We start from the raw sequence: 17,831 nt of genomic DNA, 5'->3' as shown, positions 1-17,831 counted from the left end.
GGAGGTCATATGGCCAGGAATGATATCATGGCTCAACCCATCATAATCAAGTTTACAATCATCTGTTTCTGATAGCAAAGCTGCTCATGTCTTTCGCCTGTGGTCAGAGGCTTCATAGGTTTAGATAGTCTGCAGATGGATTTTGGGTTCCCATTTTCTTCCGTAGCCTTCTACAAATTGGGTGTTCGCAATGTAAACTCTGATACTCTCCCCTTCATCAGATTTGGATTCTGTTATTGTCATCTGTGGATCGCACAGGCTGGTGTGCTTCTACCATGTGGATTTAGTTGACGCCTCACTTTGACAGCTGCTTGTTTGAATACAACCTTTAAGACCCCAGACACTATTCCAATTGCTAGCCTAAACTTTTTCTATCACCTGTTAGAATGATGAAAGGGAGGATATTGAGAGTAGGAGGGGGGAAACTGATCCTACAATTTAAAATATGAGTTTAATTTTGTTGATTCTTTCCAATTCTGATGGTCAACCCTTAAACAATGCATTTCTCATAGTCTTGTATTCAAAGAACAGAAAACAAATTAAGTCTATTAATTTGGTTTTCAACCTTACTTTTGTATTTTTGCTCAAGAGGAACTTACAAGTACTAACCAGCTATTTTTATAAATTTATCTCCTAAAATTGGAAAAGATGAAATACAAACTCAAGTTACTTTTTTTTTGCTTTTAAAATAGGGATAGGGAAGGCTGAAACCTGGGACAAGGATGAAGAGTGGTGGCAGAACTTGTGCCTAAGGTTAAGGACTGCCTTTCGGTAGAAAAGACACCCTACAGGACTGGGTCGAACTGCCCCTGTGGGTTTCCTAGATTCTCTCATACACACATATACACTATCAGTGAAGACGGAATAAGCAACCCTCCTCCTGGGGCTGGACATTTTCTGTTAATGTTTTAATACCTGTGAGCAGTACAGGGCAGGAATTCCTTAACAGAAGACTGATGAGAAAAGAAAGGCACGTTGTATCTCTGGTCGCAGTGTGATTAATGTACTCTCCACACTCTGTTATCTTCAAGAGGTTTTCATTGGATCCTTGAGGATCAGTTAGTAATGAAGTTCCTAAGTTAAATTAAAAAGAAAGTTTCAAATGACATAAGAATAAAAAAGTATTCAACATTTTTTTCAAGAGAACATACACTCTGAGACAATTTAATGATAAAACCAAACTCACTGCCATCGACTCAATTCTGACTTATCGCAGCCATCTAGGACAGGGTAACACTTCCCTGTGGGTTTCTGAGACTGAATCTCTATGGCAACAGAATGCCTCATATTTCTCCCATCGAATCTATAGTGCTTTTGAACTGCTGACCTTGAGATTAGCAGCCTAACACATACCCATGATATCACCAGGCCTCTTTAATCATACAGGTAACATTGTTGCGAGTGCCTGATCTGCTGATCTTAGATCTTGTGCCTCTCATACACACTTCGAAGTGGTGAACTCATTGCTCACATCCCTAAATCCACCTTCACAAAGCCTTCACTTTCCTACTTCAAGCTCTGACGTGTGAGCATCCCCCCTGCCTTCTATAAGACCAGGGAAGACATTCTCCAGGCAAGGCCCTTTCAACACATGCGTATTTTTTAAACCAATGTATATATTTTAATGATTTAAATAGATTAACAAGCAGTTTAAAATTAATAGATGAATTATTATAGTAAAATGTATAACAATTATGTTAGTACATTACAAAGAAATTTCAAACTTAAAAGTATGAATGGAATACTAAAAATAAGTTGAAGGAATTAAGCAATGGGCCTTTTGGAAATATGAAAGAAATGTAAGCACTAATTGGAATATAATAATACTATTTTCAGTTTTTTTTCTTCCAGACCTTAATGAATGTTTGGTATTTGGCACATGATTCCCACCAATATATTCATATGGAAGGATCATAAAATGTATATATGACCAGAATTTTGAAGCGAGAAATAACACCTGCATAGGAAGAGGTAACGCTGTGGCGATAATTATAAAAATGATTCTACATTTTCTTTAAACTTCGAATAGGAACTTCTAACAGGTGCTGCCAGAAGTTCAGGCTGGATTCAGAAGAGGAATGGAACAAAAGATATTAATTACTGATGTCAGATGGATCTTGGCTCAAAGCAGAGAATGCCAAAAGGATGCTTATTTGTGTTTCATTGACTATGCGTAAACATTCAACTGTGTGGATCATAATAAATTATGGATAACCTTGAGAAGAATGGCAATTCCAAAACACTTCATTGTGCTCGTTCAGAACTGGTAGATGGATCAAGAGGCAGTTGAGTAAACAGAAATAATACCACATGGTTTAAATTCGGAAAAGGTGTGCATCATGGTTGTAGCCTGTCACCATACTTGTTCCATCTGTATGAGCACATCATCAGAGAAGCTGGGTTATTTGAAGTGGACAGCATCAGGACTGGAGGAAGGCTTACTAACAACCTGCAGTCTGTAGATGATGCAATTTTGCTTGCCGAAAGTGAGGAAGAATGGAATCATTTGATGACTAAGATCAAGGGCTATAGCCTTCAGGATGGATTACAACTCAATTCTCACAACTGAACCAATAGGTAACATCATGATAAATGGAGACAGGCTGAAGGTTCCTAAGTTGTCTTACTTGGATCCACAATCAATGTTCATGGAAGCAGCAGTCAAGAGATCAAGTAACACTTTGCCTTAGATAAATCTGCTTCAGAAGACCTCTTGAGTATCGAAGAGCGAGGATGTCACTTTGAGGAGTAAGGTATGCCTGTCCCAAGCCATGGAATTCTCCATTGTATCACAGTATGTGAAAATTGAACATTGAATCAGGAAGACTGTAGAAGAATAGATGCATTTGAATTGTGGTGCTGGAGAAGAATATTGAAAGTGCCACGGACTGCTTATAGGACATACAATGTGTGTGGAAGAAATAAGCCCAGAATGTTCCTTAGAGGCAAGGACGGCAAGACTTCATCTTATACTTCAGACATATTGTCAAGAGAGACTAATCACTGGAGAAGGACCTCATGCTTGGTAACGCGGAGGGCAGTGAAAATGGGAAGGCTGTTGACAAGATGGATCGACACAATGGCTGCATCAATTGATTCAGGCATAGGAACTATTGTGAGGATGGTACAGGAACGTGCAGCATTTTGTTCCATTGTGCATAGGTCACTATGGATCAGAGCCACCTTGATAGCACCCAATGATTCTGGAGGCACACTGTTGATGTTCTCTGACTCCTCTTTGTCATTGTAATCATCGTCTTTGCCCCAGTTCTCTCGCTCTGTCTCACCATCCCATAGTCTTAGCGCTGCTCCTCTTGCTCTGTCCCAAAGTCTCTACAAATAGTCTCTGGTCCTGCGGCTCTTGGCCTCTGTCACTTCAAACAGGGATCTTGAACATGCTCCTCTGATGATCCTGGGCCTTTTGTCTTTACTCCTGCTTCAAAGATGGTTTATCTCTACAGCCAGGGCAGTAGTAACTCCCAAGACTTTAAAAGGAATTGTTTGACAACTTTTCTCCCTTTCTTCTCTCACTAGTCTTTTCCTGTCTGTTCAGATTTTCCATGGTACAATATATGTGCAAACACTGGTTTCTCAAGAATGGGACACCAAGGTTCAAGTTACATGTACTGATATCACTTACATGTGCTAATATCACCAATCTTAGAAAAAGCGAGTTGATTAGAAAAACAAACTCACTGCCATCGAGTCAATTCTGACTCAGAGTGACCCAATAGGATCCAGTAGAACTGCCCTTTGGGCTTCTAAGCTGGAAATCTTTATGAGAGCAGAGGCCTCATCTTTCTCCTGTGGAGCGGCTGGTGGCTTCAAACTGCTGACCGTGCAGTTAGCAGCCCAATGTGTAAATTATATATGGAACAAAATGACACTCTAAAACCAAATCTCTCTCTCTAGATTCCACAGCTTTCTGTGTCTACTACCCTTTACTTCTTTACTCCATTCCAAGTCTCAAAAGAGTTCACTCCAAATCATCTCCATTTCCTTATGTTATTCAATTTTTAAAAAGATTAAAAATTGATAGCTGATGTGTTTATAGGACACAATTCAAAAGGGCATGGGGATATGCAATGACTACTTAATATCTTGCTAGCATCAACTTTCAAATCTGTTCTGCCTTTTGCTTTCTTTCTTTTAAAAAAATCATTTTATTTGTGGCTCTTACAACTCTTATCATCATCCATCCATCCATCCATCCATCCATCCATCCATCCATCCATCCATCCATCCATCCATCCATCCATCCATTGTGTCAAGCACATTTGTACATCTGCTGCCATCAGCATTCTCAAAATATTTTCTTTCTACTTGAGCCCTTGGTATCAGCTCATTTTCCCCCTCATTCTCTGCCCTCCCTCCCTCATGAACCCTTCATAATTTATAAATTATTTTTTCATGTCTTACACTGACCGATATCTCCTTCACCCACTTTTCTGTTGTCCATCCTCCTGGGAGGGGGCTACAGGTAGATCATTGTGATCAGTTCCCCTTTTCTCTCCCCACTCTCCCCTTACCCTCCTGGTATTGGTAATGTCAATATTGGTCTTGAGGGATTTATCTGTCCTGGATTCCTTGTTTCCAGCTCTTATCTGTACCTGTGTACATGCTCGGGTCTAGCTGGATTTGTAAGGTAGAATTGGGGTCATCATAGTAGTGGGGAAGGAGCATTAAAGAACTGGAGGAAAGTTCTATGTTGCATTGCTGTTATACTACATCCTGACTGGCTGGTCTCCTTCCCACGACCTTTCTGTAAGGGGATGTACAATCTCCTCAGATGGGCTTTGGGTCTCCACTCCGCACTCCCCCTCATTCACAATGATATGATTTCATGTTCTGGGTCTTTGATGCCCGATACTTGATCCTATTGACACCTCAAGATCACACAAGCTGGTGTGCGTCTTCGGTATGGGCTTTGATGCTTCTCAGCTAGATGGCCTCTTATTTATCTTCAAGCCTTTAAGGCCCCAGATGCTATATCTTTTGATAGCCGGCACTATCAGCTTTGTTCACCACATTTGCTTATACACCTACTTTGTCTTCAGTGATCGTGTTGGGAAGGTGGAGCATCATGGAAAGTCAGGTTAATTGATCAAAGTGTTCTTGCATTGATGGAGTACTTGAGTGGGGGTCCAATGCCATCTGCTACCTTAATACTAAACCTATAGATATATGTACATAGATCTATTTCCCCACTGTCATATATAACTATATTTACATATGTACATGCCTATATTTAGACCTCTATAAATACCCTTTGCCTCCTAGGTCTTTCCTCTATTTCCTTTGACTTTCCTCTTGTCCCACTATCATGTTCAGCCTTCATTTGGGTTTCAGTAATTCCTCTTGGTTACATTGCCCTTGATCAAGCCCTACCAGGCCTCCTACACCCTCCTTGCCATCAATTTTAGATCACTGTTATTCCCTTGTCCCTGGGTTTATTAACACCCACTTCCTTTCCCCCGCCTCCCCCTCTCCCATGTCCCCCAGAACCACTGGTCCCTTTATTTTCTCCTCTAGATTGTTTATTCCACCTATCTTATCTAGACAGACACACAGAGACAATAATGAGCACAAAATCAAGACAGAGCAAAACAAAGTAATAAAAGAAAACAACAACAAAACGACCCAAAAAGCGCATATAAATAGTTCAAGGTCTGATTTTTGACCTTTAGGAGTGTTTTCTGGTTGAGTCTGATGGGCTGCCTCCTCCTGGGCGCAGAGTCTATTTTTGGTATTCTCTGGGGACTTCATTACTCTGCTCCCCTTGCTGCTCTGTTGCAAACCCTTAGCATTTTACTTTGGTGTGGTGTGGTCAGGTCGGGCATAATTCCTGCACTGAGTCGCCAGTGTTGTCCCCCGTAGCACTATGGGTCAGTGGGGGATATGTGTCTCGTGGTGGGGCTGGCCCTATGGTCCTTTCTGTGCATTGTCTGCTCTGAGCAGGAATATCAACCTCAGGGCTTAGCGGACTAGGATGTCCTCCACTCTCTCTCCCTCCCTCTTCATTTGCTCCCGTGTGCTCTGATGAGACATGTCCTTCTCCCTGAGCTGAACTGTCAGGGCTGTCCTCTGAAGTGAATTCTTCTCGGGGGAGGGGGGCTGTGCACATAGTTGGGATTGGGGATGAACACGCAGACCTCTCTATTGGTTCTTTGCTTCATGCCGGAATGTTGTATGTTGCACACCGGGTAGAGATCTTTCCATATCAGTACATGATGGCGTTTCTTCATTATTATTATTACATGCTATGACTAGAACACATGCTTTTTCACCAGTCCTTTGGCGATGGAAATTTATGATGTTTCCTTATGCTATTATAAATAAGGTTGAAATGACATACACATAGCATTTTGTATACCTGTAGGACTCAGGTACGCTGGTCAATATAAACGGGCCAGTGATGACTAATTTTGATAGTTGTCACATTGCTCTCCAATGCTGAAGAGTCCTTTTGTCCCCATATCCTTGCCAAAAGTATCAGCTTAAAAATTTTTTTCTAGTACAGTAAATGGTTTATTCTTAAAAAAATTAAATTTTATTGACATATAATTCACATGCCACACACTTAAGCGGTTTGAATGTATAAAAACAGTTGTGCAGTCATCACTACAATCCATTTGAGAACGTTTATTTTCACTCTGGTACTCATTAATTTAGCTCCCTATTTCCCATAACCTCTCCAGCCATAACCTTAAGAAACTGTTAATCCAGTTCCCATCTCTATAGATTTACCTATCCTGGATTTCATAGACAGAAAGACATACAACCCTCCACAGCAACAATAACAAAATAAAACAGAGAAAAATTTCAATCTAGAAGAAAGCAGAAAATAATAAAAACTGGAAATAAAATAAGTCATATAATAGTGTTAATTTTTATCCTAACTATATCTCCATAAATCCACTTTCCAATGTGCTCTGTCTGACAGACAAGCTATTCACATCCCTAGTCAAGGGTCAAAGGGGATTCTCCAAAGGCTTAGTTCATGTGAAAACTGTGCAAATGGATTTTGGGGTGTCATTGTCATCCACAATTTTCTGAAAACCAAGTATTTAGAATTTAAACTCTAATACAGTTTCCTTACTTGAAAAGGTATCAGACTTTTTCATCCTTGTTAGTATTAGCTATAGGTAAGAAATTATATCTGAGTTGTATTTCTATCATTGAAAGTCAATTCTTTATGTTTAAGAGCCATGTTAGAACATTGCTTCCCTAATATATCTGAAATGAATCAATGACTTAATAAACATTGGATGTCCCTCAAAATACATTGTGAAGATGTATAATATAATTAGGATCACTCTTTTAAAATCAAAAACATTATAGAAAAAAGTCCTACTTATTTATAAAGAGGTTTTGGGGAGGCATTTTCTAGGATGTAAAAAAAAAAATCTATCATGTTACAGCTTACTTTAATGTGACAATTGTCACATTTAGATTCCTGCTATAGGTTTTGGTTTTTAAGCTTGGGAAGGTTTTAGTTTTTTTCTCAAACCTTTGCCTGCAATTACAGAAAATTGTGACCAGAGAAAGTAATGCCTTAGATTTGGAGAAAACACCTTTGGTGGCTCATGAGAGTGGTACACCAAGATTCATGTTGTATACTTATAGTCAGTTATGTTTTTTTCTGAAAGCTAAAAATAAAAATGACTCCATGCTAGCACTAGCCTCAGATGTTACATGACTCAGAGATTTTAAGCAAATACACTTACTCGTTAATATTGTAACAAATTGTTGTCCAATATAATTTTGGTATCAACAATTTCTAGATGCTTCATAATTCTAATATCACTGGTTATTTTCTATCAAAAAGTCTTGCAAGTGGGTTTCAATCTTTTTTTAATATGAGAAACTTGATTTCAAAGTAATCCAATTCAATTTTCATTTATTAAATTTCCAAAATTTGTAAGAACTTGATCAGAAGCATTACAAGTTCCTGCAACAAGCTTATACAAGCTCTCAAAGCGCAACAAGTTTTTGTATTTTCAACAACTTCTACATGTATAATACAGTGCCATTGATTATACTCTTCATGTTATACAAACCATTATTGTTATCCCTCTCCAAGTTGTTCCACTGCCATTAAAATTACCTCAGTGCCCCCTAAGCAAAAACTCTTCCTCCTTCCTCCATGGTAACCACAGATAAACTCTGGATTCTTTTTCTTTTTTAGTAGTTTTCTTGAAGTAATATTCACATATCATACACTTCAACAGTTAAACTACTTCCCAAAAGAGTTGTATATACATTATCACAATCAGCTCTAACCTTCCCTCCCTCCTTCCTTCCCTCCCTTGTCTCTCATCCACTCAACACTTCCCAATTCTCTCCATCCTTCTGCAGCCAGCCCCTGCCTGATAAACCATTACATCAGTTATGAATCCACTCCTTCTATGCTTCCTAAACTGTGAGATCTAACAGAAACAATAAGAAACAAAAACAAAGCAAACAAAACAGAAAGAAGAAAACAACAACAACAATAACAACATCATCATAAAGATACAAATAAAGAGTAAGAAAGAAAACAACAACAACAATATTTTAAAAACCAGAGAAGAAATTTCTTTCCTGGAACAATCAAGAAATATTTGAGCATAGAGTAAATTTAGGTTGGATTAAGAAGGAGGTCAGCAGAACAAGTATTCTATTATACTATGGTTCGATCAATCATAATCAAGTTTCCTGTATTCTCTGCCTGATAATAAAGCTGTTTGAATCCCCCACCTGTGACTAGGGGGGATCTGCCAGAGGCTCAATCCGACCACAAACTCTGCAGATCGACTTTTGGTTCCCACCATCTTCTAAGGTCTTCTACAAATTAGGTGCTCACAATTTAAGCTCTGCTACTTTCCCCTTCAGCATATTTAGATTTCGCTATTGTCATCACTGGTATGCTTCTTCTGTCTGGACTTAGTTGAACCTCACTTAGATGGCTGTTTGTTTGAATACAAGCCTTTAAGACCCCAGACACTATTCCAATTGTTAGCCGGGCACCATCTGCTTTCTTCACCACATTTGCTGTAGCACCATGATCTTTAGTGATCTCTTCATGAAGGCAAGTATTCAGCCAGGGCCATGTTATAAAAAGTAACTGTTCTTGGATTAGGGCTAGAATTAGGTGGGAGCCCCAATCCATCCAGCAATAAACAAAACCAGAACTAACAAGATCAACAACAAAAAGAAGACAAAAACAAAAGAAACAAAAAAGAAAGAAAAGCATTGTTGATAAACCGCCCCCCCCAGGGATAAGGTGATTGCTTGATAACATCAGTAATACATACAATGACATAGAATTAAAGTATTGTTGGTATTAGGAGTTTAAGTGAGTACAGTCCAATGGTGAGCTCCAATGCATGAGTTGTTGCTTTGCATAGCACGGTTCACCAAAGGTTGGGTCGAAACATATTTGCAGTGTCTACCCAGGACCATAGGACCAGGTATATTATCCCCTTAGATTCTCTGATTAGTGTGCAGCCTCCCTTCCTGATAGGAGATCCTCCCCATCTAGGTTCCTGTATTTCTTCTTCTATATGTAGAAGCAGAAAACTGAGATAAAAGCAATTTTGGATATATATGTTTTGGTCAAATTGTTCTAATTTTCGAATTAGCAGTTACTTTTATAACCAAGTCTAAGCTCTCATATAAATGTTTTCGCTATTTTAAAGAGGTCCTCTTATTTTTCTCCCATTGAAAGTCACACTTTATTTAAAAGTTTTCTTTACATTATTAAGACTTTCAATGCATTATATAGTTTTACATTGTATAACTGACTTCATCAAATTTCTCAGACAGCAATATTCAAAAATTACCTTAAAAGGTATTTAAAAAATAAACAGATCTAAAAACAAAGTTGGAATATATCTGGCTTCATAATTTTTGGCATATCTTTACATATCAATAGAATGCTCCTAATTTTTCAAGGAAGCTAGAGTATGATACGTATAATTATTCTTACCTCTTTGAACGAGGGCCTGAGTAGTGGGAACTAATTCTGACCACGCTATGAACTCACATTGCTGTATGTCCACAAAATACCCAAAGATGGAACGATCACCAGTTGGTAATTTGATGCCTGCATTTGAGAATGATAAAGAAGTCCAAATTATTTTTTAAAATATGGAATATATAAAGAACTGCATGATTTGAATGATTTAATTGTTGAATCAGAAGTAATAAGTTCTTGCCAAGGATATAAATGAATATATTAAAATAGATCTATCCTTTTTCCCAATAATACCAAGTTGTTTAAGACAGAATTTCCTCCCTTCTCAGTTTGATTTGTTGTTTCTGAGAATATACACAGCAAAGTATACATTAATTAAATGGCATCTATATATATAATTTAGTGACAATGACGTTTTTCCAGTTGTCAACCATGTGACCCTACTTTTCTTAGTTATTCCTCTCTTACTAACCTAAACACAATGGACCCCTCTGATTACTAACTATTCTTTTGAGTTGTTGTTAGCAATTTGTTCTCAATCCCATATAGATAACTGTTCATGGGACATCGCAATTAATTTACCTAAAAACTTGAGGCGAATCGTCTCTCTGAACAATGGCCCCATTTGCCATGAAGCCAGAGCCGGTTGGGGCCCATATACATTTGATCCAAGGATCTATTGAAGAATCCTGATCAAAGGGGGAAATATCAAATGTTCACAAATTCTAGGCTTTTGGAGCCCTGGAAGCTGAATGAATCACTGAAATTACTGTCCTGAGGTAATCTTTAAAGCTTAAGTCAAAATGTCCCCTTAAATCTTAAAACTGAACAATAGTTTTGGTTAACTAGAAAAAGATCTGTCTTAAGCATGTACTTTGAAAATTTAGTTAACTTTTCCCCCTTTTCATATTCAGTTTTCACGGTAAGTCATAATTCGATATTCTTCAAAATTTAATTCAGAATTCCTGTGTAGGGTCATGTATTTCCATTCTGTCAGATGCTCATAATATATTGGTTACTGTCAAAGCAGCACTTGAGACATTTATGAGTAGCTGCTAGTAGCATTTATATTTCTATTGTTCAAATAAATTCTCTTGGTAGAACATTTTGGAAAATAAAAAATAATCAAAGTAAAAAAATTTAAACATGACTTCACCATACACAGATAATATTTGATATGTTTTCTGATCATTAAGGTAATGGTCACTTTTTCAGGGGCTGTATAGTTAGTTCTATGATTTTTTTCCCCACATGAATGGATTCTTTGGACCAATATTATAAGTAGAACACAGAACACTTTTAATAGCCTAAAGAATTTCCTACTATGATGTATTTGTGCTCAGACCCTTCTCCCAAGCCTAAATGCTGACAGCCACTGTATTACAATTTCTATTTAAATGACTACATTTTTCATTTCTAAAAGGTTTCTTTTTTATAGTCATAATTTCTCTTTTCATTTTCTGCTTGTTTTTGTTCCACAGTTTCTTATTTGTTTTAAAGTGGATATTGCTCCCTTCTTTACTGCTTTGAGAACCCTGAATATAATTATTTAAAAATATTTATTAAGTTATAATAATTCCATCTGGAATGAATTAATAATAAGATGGATAATCTTATGGCTATACTACCGTAGTAACAGTTTTCTTAATATGTTTTAGATACTTTTGTTTGCAAGCTGATTATGAATGAGACATTATTTGATGCTTTGCCACCTTCTTTCTCATTTCTAATCTGATGGATTTTTAGTTTGACTGTTGTTACCACTTCCCTATCCTTCCCTTTCCTAAACTCCTGCCCTAAATCAGGGTTTATTCTGGTATTTTAGTTGACGAAACAGCCTCTCATAGCCAATATTTTGAAATAAAAATATAATGGCATGAATAATTAAATAACTGTCTTTAGGTGGACAGGGAGAAGAAATGTACATGTGAGGTATCTATGGCTAATAAAATCAAAGCAATTTATTTGCCTCTTCAAGTTGGAGTTGTAAGTTGATTCACAGGCTTCAAACATAAGTTAACATGCCATACTTTGAGATTAAATTTAATTTCCAAACACAAAGCCTTTGCCATACACGGAACCCTTTCCACATAACTTCACCAAAAACAAAACAATGTTAAAAGTTACATAAAACTGGCAGAATTTGTATATTTGGAAAACATTTTAACTCTCACTTAAAGTTTTTCTGAATATATTCGTATTCATGTTCAATATTTTGTCTCTTTTTGGTATCTTTATTTACCACAATTATATCTGTTCAAAGTTCCTTTAATCAATAATATCCCGTTAAAATAATTTCCTTAGTCTACTGTAAGTGAAGGGAGAGTGTTCAAGTATATTTATTAGCTTCTTTTACACTGAATCTTTACATTTTAAAATATGTATCGAACCAACATTATAACCATGAAGAGTTTTTCGTTAGTATTTTAAAGTAAATACATGATGACTTTTTAGTTTACCTTCTTGTAAACTGTTTTCAAACAATTCATGCACAAGCTTGTCAAAATCATATGTTACTTTTGCGAGCGAATCCGGTTCAAAACTTGTGCTAAATAGTATGTCATCTTCATGTTCATCTTCACGTCTTAAAGTTCCTCCAAATGCCCAAGTAAATGCAAACACAAAAAGCTTTTGAATCATGATTGGTAATTTGTCAGGGTTTTTCTCCAGATACCATGCATTTTCAGACCTAGTGTAAGAAGGATAGAAGGGAGAAAGTGAAGATATTCATAAAATGATTCATTAATTCATTTCATTATCATGGCAAATCTTGTTAATACAAATTCTAATATACTTAAAGCTTTAGAATTGATGTCTGATTTCTCTTTTGATAATAGTCATAAAGTACACATTGCTACTATTTGCATTTTTTCAAGTAACTTATGTTAAAAACCATGTAGTCAACCTTTTATGTGAAGTCAATTTGCGAACGGAATGACTTTTATGGAGGTTTAAAGCACTGGGCTGACGATCAGAAAGGAGGGTGGTAAAGCACCCCAGGACCTCTCAGCGGGAAGCTCTGGCTTCTGTCAGGATTTATGGTCTTGGAACTCTTTGAAGCAGTTCTGCTCTGTCCTAGAGGGTCACTGTGAACCAGAACCAACATGATCACAGTGGACTTGGTTTTGAGTTTGGGGAAACAATCTAATGCTAATTTCTGTAGAAATACATAAGGAAGCAATGATCTATTCTGCCTTCATTATTGAATTAGAATTGATTTGCAATCATTCATGTATAATGTATGTGCAGAATTCCATTTCCAGTCAATTTCTAGTATTTCCAGAATTGAGCCAGTATTAATTGAATACTTATTATATATTCATTATTCTAAACAAAGCAGACATGAGTCCCCCCCCCCAACAACAAAAAGCTAAGTCAAGAGTATAATGAAAAACAGTACTAGGGATAATTAATTTAGATTGTGGGAGAAAAATCCTCTTATCTCTGGAATAATTCATGGCCACCAAGTTGATTCCAACTCATAGCAACTCTATATGGGATTCCTGAGGTTGTGAATCATTATGGAAGCTGACAGACGCATCATTTACCCTCGGAAGGGCTGGTGGGTTTGAACCCTGTCCTTGTAGTTAGCAGTCTAACGTTTACCTGAAAATGTCACCAGGGCTCCTTATCCTTGAATAAAACTCAAAAAACCCACTGCCACTGAGTCTGTGTCAACTCATAATGACCCTATAGGACAGGGCAGAACTGTCCAGCCTATCGCATAACCAGTATGTCACCAGGACTCCTGTGGAGCAATGGTGTAGTGGTTAAGTGTTGGGACCTGAACCCCAAGGTCCATAGTTTGAAACCACCAGCTACGCTGTGGAAGGAAAACAAACAAACAAACAAACAAACAAACAAACAAACAAACAAACAACAAACCCAAAGCTTTCTACTCTCGAAAGAGTGTCCGTCTCAGAAACTCCCAAGGGTGTCTGCACTACTCTGTTGTGGAGTCACTACGGGTCGACATGGATTCCATGGCATGGCAGTGAGTTTGAGATCTCCGAATAAGGAGCAGTTAGCTTGATACGTGGAGAATGCGGGAGATTAGCAAAGTGTAGGAGAAAGAGCATGTAGAGCGGAAGGAATGCGGGGTGGGCGGGCGGGCAGCGAGCCAGTGCCATTGATGTACAGACAGATGAACTTGGAGAGGTGTAGGGGTTTTTAAAACTGTATGAATTCTTTTCACTCGCAGTGCAATGAGAAATCATTCGGTGGCTATTTATCAAGAGAAAAAAGGGTATTTGAGTTCACGTTTGAAAAGATCAAATTCTTACACACACACACACAGAAACATACAAATCACAATACTACTTGCAATAGCAAAAGACAAAACAAAAACCTGAAAATAAGGTGAAATGTTTATCAATACTAAAAAATAAAAACAAGACTCAAACTCTGTTAGGAACCACCCCTGTGAGACTGTAACTCAGCCTGTAGCTCTTTACAGGAGTAGAAGGCTGGCAGTTCAACATGGGAGTAGAAGGCTGGTGGATCACAGCCAGATTCGTAACCAGAACCCGACAGGGATAAGAAATGATAAGGAGGAGACACAGTGATACTATTTTATAATGGGATACAAGAGAGCAGTGAAAATGGAGGAAGCTAAGGTACATGTACAAAGAATCATGTGGAGCAAAACATGAAAGTGGTAAAAGGGCATACAGAGTGAGTGTGTAAGTTTAAAGTTCAAAAGCATGTAATACTAAAAATAGAAGTGTTCTAATACACGCCAAATTCAGGATTGAGGTTATTTCAGAGGATAGAATAGTATAAAAGTTTAATATGGCCAATGGAGGACTTCAAAGATTAAATAATATACTTTTATAAGACTGTGGAGTATATGTATTTTTATAGTATCACCTTATATTTTATGCAATTATTTTCATGGCATTCACGATTGAATAAAATTAATCTCGTTTCCCATAAGACTAAAGATTACCCTTTGGGAAGTCACTTAGGAGATTATGGCAATGACATAAACAAGAAATTGGTGAGCTACGAAGGTGCTACTCAGATGTACAGAGGTGAACAGATTTTAAGTCATAGTTGGCAAGTAGAGCAGAAATTCTATATCATTCAGAAACAAAGGTGACATGTATGTCTCAGTTCACAATGGCATGTAGGAAGTTTTAAACAAAGACTGACCTGTTGAACAAAGCAGCAAAAGAAACACAGGATAATTTTCACATCAGTAATTTAATGAGCACTTACTACATCCCAGGCACTATGCTAGACATCTAGCACATCACATTATTATACCAGTTTTATAAATAAGCAAATAAAAGCTAAAAAAATTAGTAACTGGCTCCACATGTCACAGTTCATCAATGATATATGAAGTACATTCATGTCAATTTTATTCCTTTCTCAAATATGTATAGGGTCTGGACAAATACATTTGTATATTTAATGTCTATTGTTTTAGCGTTGGGTCACTGACAAGTAATTCTGTGACTAGTTGTGTGTCCAGCACCTCATAGGTACTAAAACATATGTATTTGGTGGATGAAATGAACTTACTTGTTTGCTGCAACCTTGAATTTGACTTTTGATTTTGAAGTAGCTGTGGTCACAGGTGAAATGTCTTTAGAATCATCTTCTTAAAGAGAAAGGGTATTTTCTATTATTAACATTATAATTAACCTTTTCCTGATTAACTATTAAAGCCTGTTTCTAACATTGCTTAATTTGTAAATAAACAGAGGAGAATTTTTTGTTTACCCAGTCAGTTCCTCAGCATTACCTGGTTAGACAACAGTGGGAATTACTTTTCCAAGCAAAAGATGAACAGAGAATGTTCCTACAAGTGTTTGGACTGATTTTTATTAATTTGAGATATAAAATTACATAATTTTTTATTTAATAAATTTTAAATAGTTCCATGCCACAAGAAAAGTTTAAAACATTCAGGTGACTATTTCCAAAATGTAGTGCCCATAGTCAAATATATATTCTGTCAGTTTGTCATACTGTGTTGGCCTGCAGGGAAGGTATGTTACAGGTATTTCCAATGTCAGCAGGGTCCTCAAGGTGGAAAGTTTTCCATGGGATTTCCAGCCTGTGGAAAAGAACAGACTACAAGGAAGGAATCAGCCGTCCAGTTTGAGGGATCAGCCTGTTGGAGCACTGGAAGCACTGGCTTGTCTGTGCCAAGAAATTCGGAAGACAGCCAAAAAAGGGTGACAGAATGGAAAGTGAAAAGGATCACACAATATCATTAATATCACATACAAGTAACATTTTGCTGAACATCTGTGGTTTAGGTTGAGCACTCTTGAGAAACAAAACCAGTGACACACATATGTTTCTCTGGGTATTTATAGCAAATGTGAAAGTACTTTGTAACATGGCCTGTTACACCTGTAAACAGCTGTGCCCTGAGCTTTTCTCACTTGCAACACGATTTATCTATCAATTTCCTTCATTAGCCCTAATTCTTGATCTTCATCGTGAATTTTGCCTGTGTGTTCTGAGCAGCCACTGCAATGGATATTAGTACTTCACAGTATCATTGAGTTGTTTCCAAGCCATAGCGACCCTACAGGACAGGGTAGAACTGCCTCTGTAGGTTTCCAAACCTGTAACTCTTCAGAGGAGTAGAAAGTCTCCTCTTTTCTTGAGGAGTGGCTGGTGGTTTGAACCAGCTGACCTAGCAGACAGCAGCCCAATGCATAACCACTACACCATCAATGCTACCATCTTAGAACATAGAGGGGTAAAATAGAGACTACTAATTTAAACAACACACCAACATTAAATGTAGTTCAGGTTCTATACTCGGACACAGTACTACCAAAATTGTGTTCATCAGATGTAACTTACCTGACAAAATACCAAATATTTACCAAAATCTTTTAAAAGTAAAGATATATAGTCTCTGGTGGAGGAGGTGGGGAAAGGAAAACAAAAGGATGAATACAAGGAAGAAAAGGGTAGTGGGGTCATAGGGCATTAATCCACCCAAGGGGAGGGTATTGTTTATATCTCCACAGGGAAAGTGGGACCAGACTTCAACCCAGTGTCGCAAGGTGTGAACGCAATATCCCGGTGTGGAGGAGGGAACCTGTGGAGAGGTCTGAGAGGCTGGCCCCAGCACCATAAATTAAGTGGATTCCTGCCCCTCCCCCGAAAAGAATTTTTTCCAAAGGACGACATTGACTCTGCAGCTCTGGGAGATGGACATATTTGATCAGAGCACACGGGAGCAGATGAAGGGGCAGGAGGAGAGAGTGGAGCACAGCCTGGCCCACCAGGCCGTGATGATGATGTTCCTGAGTAGAGCAGCCAGTCCACAGAGAGAACAACATGGCTGGCCCCACTATGAGACATGATGCCCCTCAGTGACTAAGGGCGATACAGGGGACAGCACCGGAGACACAGTGTGGGAATTGCACCTGACCTGATCCCACCACACCGAGGCAAATCACTGGGGGAGTGCAGCGGAACAGCAAGGGAATGGAGTGGCAAGGTCCCCAGGGAATGCTGAAAGTGGACTTCAGGGCCAGGGCGTGGTGCCCCAACAGACTGGACTGGAAAACGCTCCTAAGGGCCAGCAAACGATCCCTGAACTAACTACAAGCTTTTCTCTTGTGAACTGTTTTATTCTGTTCTTTGTCAGTGGTTTGTTTTTGTTGTTTTGTTGTCTGGTTGTATATTGTTGCTTTGTTTTCCTCTGTCTAGTTTTCGTGCATGTTAGTGACTCCACAGGTCTGTCTGAATAGGACAGGCTGGATGAACTATCTGGAGGAAAAACAACGGGACCGAGAGTTTTGGGGGGACTTGGGGTGGGGGGTAGGGGGGGTAAGGAAGTGGTGTTAACAAACCCAGGGACAAGGGAAAAACATGGGACCCCAAATGGTAGAGA

At 38.2% G+C, this 17,831-nt stretch overlaps 1 protein-coding gene across 1 annotated transcript in view; it reads right to left on the bottom strand.

Annotated features, from left to right (window-relative positions):
• DNAH14 (dynein axonemal heavy chain 14) overlaps window positions 1-17,831 on the bottom strand; it is a 419,312-nt gene that overhangs the window by 184,460 nt on the left and 217,021 nt on the right. Inside the window, exons 40-43 of the mRNA XM_075542667.1 lie at window positions 15,488-15,566; window positions 12,418-12,647; window positions 9,971-10,087; window positions 916-1,074 (exon numbers count right to left, since the gene is read on the bottom strand). Of these exons, the coding sequence (XP_075398782.1) occupies window positions 916-1,074; window positions 9,971-10,087; window positions 12,418-12,647; window positions 15,488-15,566 (585 nt within the window). The remainder of the gene's footprint in view (window positions 1-915; window positions 1,075-9,970; window positions 10,088-12,417; window positions 12,648-15,487; window positions 15,567-17,831) is intronic.

The sequence above is a fragment of the Tenrec ecaudatus genome, chromosome 1 (genome assembly GCF_050624435.1).
Source record: "Tenrec ecaudatus isolate mTenEca1 chromosome 1, mTenEca1.hap1, whole genome shotgun sequence".
Lineage (NCBI taxonomy): Eukaryota > Metazoa > Chordata > Mammalia > Afrosoricida > Tenrecidae > Tenrec > Tenrec ecaudatus.
The sequence above is the reverse complement of the archived record's forward strand: the minus strand, read 5'-3'. Positions and strand labels throughout refer to the sequence as shown.